This window comes from Corapipo altera, unplaced genomic scaffold (genome assembly GCF_003945725.1).
Source record: "Corapipo altera isolate COAL_440 unplaced genomic scaffold, ASM394572v1 230, whole genome shotgun sequence".
NCBI classification, from domain to species: domain Eukaryota; kingdom Metazoa; phylum Chordata; class Aves; order Passeriformes; family Pipridae; genus Corapipo; species Corapipo altera.
The window spans coordinates 853,602-857,610 of NW_020885002.1; the positions used below are offsets into that span (position 1 = coordinate 853,602).

The following is a 4,009-nucleotide window of genomic DNA, read 5'->3' on the forward strand; positions in this document are numbered from 1 at the left end:
CAGGTCAATCCTGATGCTGACAGGCATCAGTGACAAGCAGATGAGGAATAAGTAATAAATCTCTACTCAATGGTGTGTTACTTCTTTCTAAAATGCAGCCAGGCTTTGAATTCACTACAAAGTGACTTGGAAATAAATGCTCTCACTTAACACATCCTCTGTCTGTGGTGCCACCTCTCTCCTAGGATTTGTACTGTTTCATCTAACCTATTACAAGGCTGCACTGAGAAAGTATATATGGATTAAAGGGCCTTACTTCTTGTGTTTTTACAGTTCTGATGTTTTGTTTCCCTCATGCTATTCCTCTTCTGTTGTTACCCCCAATTCCACCGATTTCAGGAGGAGTTTGGCCCAAGCAAGGAAGGTGGGATTTGTTTGTTTCTGAAAGAAACAGATGAGGGGTAACAAAAATAGTCTCTGTCGATTGTTTTGGTTAACAATAACGGGACTTTTAACATGTTGATTATTTAGGGACAAGTTGATTGACTGCAGTAAATTCTGTTTATTCAGATCTGCAAGCTACAGGAAGCATCACCCATCCCCATGTGCAAATGGTCACCCAGAGGCAGCACCAGGGCCCTCTCTGGTGAAGCAGACGAGGGGTTTTCGGGCAGGGCGGAAGTTCCTGTGGTTAGAGAAGAGAATCACAAGTTGCTAAAACAAAAAAAGAAAAAGAAAAGCTCACCCTTGGGCACTGGGCACTCTGGTGGGTTTCTGCTCACAGCCCACCTGCCTTGCACAAAAGCAGCTTTCCCCGAGTAAATGCAAAGAAGAATTGACCAAAGAGGAATTGCAAAGAGAACAACTGAGCACCTGAAGAACCTGGCTGTGTGCCAGCAAAGCCTGTGCTTGGAGATAAATGATACACATGGGTCTTTGCCATGAAACATCTGTTTCACTGCTGCCTTCCACATGAGACCCCCTGAGTGTGGTCAAGAGAAGGATGCAGAATCCCTTCTGGGGAATGCAAACTGGGACCTTCAGCCAAAGGACAAGGCTTGTCCATGACTTCTGTGGAGCTGGAGCTGCTGTGGACCCCCAGAGGGCTGGGGGACAGCAGGCTGGGGCACCCGATCCTACCTCAGGCATGAGGAGCAGAACTCTGGAGCTCTAGGGAAGTCATCAAGGCAAACTCTGTGAGATACCATTAAGAATTGATATGGATAAATGAGCCCAAATTCTGGACTAAAACGGAATTTTTTCAGAAATTTTGTTTTCCCCTCCATTTTGCCACAGATGCTGAGCATCATCTCTTTACCCAAGAGGGTCCTGGTGACATCACATCCTCCCCAAAGTGTGACCCAGCCTCCCGAGTCAAGTGACAAAGATCATCTCAGCTGCACTGCACTGTCTCCAAGGACAGACACCCCCAGCAGAAGATGGACGCGTCTCCTGTCCTGCTCCTCCTGCTCGCTCTGGGACTCTGTGAGTATGGACACAGGGTGGTGCAGCCCCATCACCCAGAGAGGCAAGGAAAAACCTTTCACTGAATACAAGAAACTGGGCTAAAAATTAAAGGCTGTGGGGGGGGCGGAGGGGGATGGGGTGGGAAGCAATCCAAACAAGCTGACTTTGAGATGTGCTCAGTAACTGTGGAAGAACAGGCAGGATCACCTCAGCCAGTGCAGGGCAGCCAGAGGGGTGGCTGCAGCACCACAAGCACCAGGAAGGGACCCTGGTCAGATAAGTGGTTATGGAGGGGAGGGAGAAAGGGGAGAAAAGGGGATCCAGTAGAAAGTAATTTTAGGGAGTCACTTCAGATAAGCTGGAAAGGAGTAACATCCCTGAGAAGGCAGCTGGAAGGGCACCACCCATCTGTAAAGCCCACATGGCAGATTGCTGAGCACCCTCCATGCATGATCCCAGCAAGGACTCCAACAAAACCTTCCAGTCATCCAGACACCATGGTCCTCCTTTGCATTTGTTCTTCCATTCCATGAATAGGAAAGGTTTCTTCCAGAGGGGCCATTGGCTCTTCCCAAGAGGTTCCAGCAAGGATTTCTCTCCTCCAGGCTGCCCAGGGATCCACAGCCAGTGGAATGAGGTTATGGTTGGGTTTCACAGAAGCATCACCCAACTCCAGGTGGGAGAGAGGCTGGAACTGAAGTGTCAGAATGACTGGGGGGACAGAGGCGTATTCTGGGTCCACCAGGACAAGAGTGGGACCCTTCACTTCATCGTCTTCATCTCTTCCATATCCAAGATCACCTTCAAGGGGAATCAGAGAACATCCACACGCTTTGAGGCCAGCAAAGACAACACTATCTATCGGTTGGTAGTGAAGTCTTTCACACAGCAGGACGAGGGGAACTATTTCTGCCTCATGAATATCAACCAAATGCTGTACTTCAGCCCTATCTTCTCTGCCTTCCTCCCAGGTCAGCAACCTCAGTCTCGCTCAGTTTTACCAAGGTGGCCAGCACATCCTACCTGTGCCTTTTTTACCCAGTCGTCTCTCCCAAAAACTACATTTCCCTGCTTGCTTGTCCAAGACATCTTGGGATCAACACACTAATCCTCCTGTCAGAGGCTTACTTCTTGCTCTCTCTCCTCATGGTATTGCTGCTGCCCAAAAGCAAAGATGATTGGGCAGACCCAGCCTCACTTCTCCATCCCATCTATGGCTCTGACAGGAGAAGATGAAAGCAAAGTCCACCACTACCCCATCCTTTCCCCTAAACATTGCTCCCAGAAGCCCTAGCAACATCAGGGTGCTCAGGCTTTCTGAGGAGGGTGGCAGACAGAAAGAAATAAGGACTCTGCCATTCCTTACTGGCTCTTGGGAGACCCTTTTTGGGGGAGTCACCATCCAAAAGGGGCTCTGTGAATTCCACATGGATCTGAGCTCTCTGTTGTGAACAGGAGCAGACAAACCCTGGCAGGGCTGGAAGAGCAGAAAAGGCAGGAGAGATCTGTTTCACTGTATTTGCTTACATGCTAAATTTTCATTTACAGTCACTACCACACCAGGACTCATCACCCAGCACACCATCACTAAAAAGGACCCCTGCATCAAGACTCCAGATCCAGGTACCCTGGATGTAGGGAAGGAGAGGGAAAGAGTTGGGATCTGGCTCACTGATACATAGGGGGATCCTGAAAGCATTTTAGAATGGGGAGAGAGTGAAAATCCATAGAGATTTACCAGAGCTGGAAAGATTAAACTTCAATTTTTCATCCCAAGTAGGAAAGACTAAGGATGGGGAAAAAAGCATGAGCGTGTCTGGGCAGACAGGGAAGTGGGGGGAGAGGACTTTCACCCTTGGTAGGAGATATGTGAAAACTATTGGCTACGTGTCCTCCCACAAGTGCCCAGGAAAATGCTGGAAGCAGCAGCACTAAGGAAGAACATCCCTGCAGGCCAAGGGGAAGCCCTATGCCTCACCACCAGCCTTGTGGAATGCCAGGCAGGGCCCTTGGCAGCTCCCTTGGCTCCAGCAGAACTGGCCCCAACACCAGCCCTGAGCACCTGATGCATCTTTCCCCTTCTCTATTCCTGCAGAGACAACAATGCAGGAAGAGCTGAATTCCTTCTGTCACATCTTCATCTGGGTCCCCTTGACAGGCCTCTGCCTCCTGATCCTCCAGCTCCTGATGATCACCATCATGCTGTGTCAACGTAAGACTCACCAGAACCCCCTCTAGATCCCCCTCTGGCCTGAAACCACAGCCCTGTCCCTCAGGGCCACGGATGTCCCAGTGATCTGCTTTGGGAGGCATCGGAGAACCAGGACACAGGCAAGGCAAGACAAGGACCACTGTTAAAATCACTGTCTGCATATCTTCCAACAAATTGCCTCCACATTTCCACAGTGACCTTCCCTTCCCACTCCAGCTCTTTCAAATGGATTTGTAGCAAGAAGGTACAATGATCTGACTGCAGGCATCAGGGGTTGTTTCTCCAGCAAAAGGCCTCATGTTATCCCTGGGAAGCATTTCCTTGACAATGTGTTTTCTCTATTGAGTGGAGTTGAATGTGGACTGTGACACAAAACAAAATTAAATGAAT

At 49.3% G+C, this 4,009-nt stretch overlaps 2 protein-coding genes across 2 annotated transcripts in view; both read left to right on the plus strand.

Annotated features, from left to right (window-relative positions):
• Positions 1-206, plus strand: part of LOC113958697 (T-cell surface glycoprotein CD8 alpha chain-like) — a 3,582-nt gene extending 3,376 nt beyond the window's left edge. The window contains 1 exon segment of the mRNA XM_027667182.1: positions 186-206. Coding sequence (XP_027522983.1) covers positions 186-206 — 21 coding nt within the window.
• A 1,173-nt stretch (positions 207-1,379) lies between these two features.
• LOC113958695 (T-cell surface glycoprotein CD8 alpha chain-like) lies at positions 1,380-3,792 on the plus strand. Its single transcript, XM_027667180.1, has 4 exons — positions 1,380-1,425; positions 2,013-2,378; positions 2,956-3,030; positions 3,503-3,792. The coding sequence occupies exons 1-4, from the start codon at positions 1,380-1,382 to the stop codon at positions 3,643-3,645; spliced, it is 630 nt and encodes a 209-aa protein (XP_027522981.1). The 3' UTR covers positions 3,646-3,792.
• The last annotated feature ends 217 nt before the right edge of the window (positions 3,793-4,009 follow it).

What these genes read in the sequence shown, in the direction of transcription:
- LOC113958695 (XM_027667180.1), top strand. Translation starts at nt 1,380, where the DNA reads ATGGACGCGTCTCCTGTCCTGCTCCTCCTGCTCGCTCTGGGACTCT. An exon ending in CCTGCTCGCTCTGGGACTCT is followed by an intron (nt 1,426 to 2,012) that starts GTGAGTATGGAC and finishes TCTCTCCTCCAG; the next exon opens with GCTGCCCAGGGATCCACAGC. An exon ending in CTTCTCTGCCTTCCTCCCAG is followed by an intron (nt 2,379 to 2,955) that starts GTCAGCAACCTC and finishes TTTCATTTACAG; the next exon opens with TCACTACCACACCAGGACTC.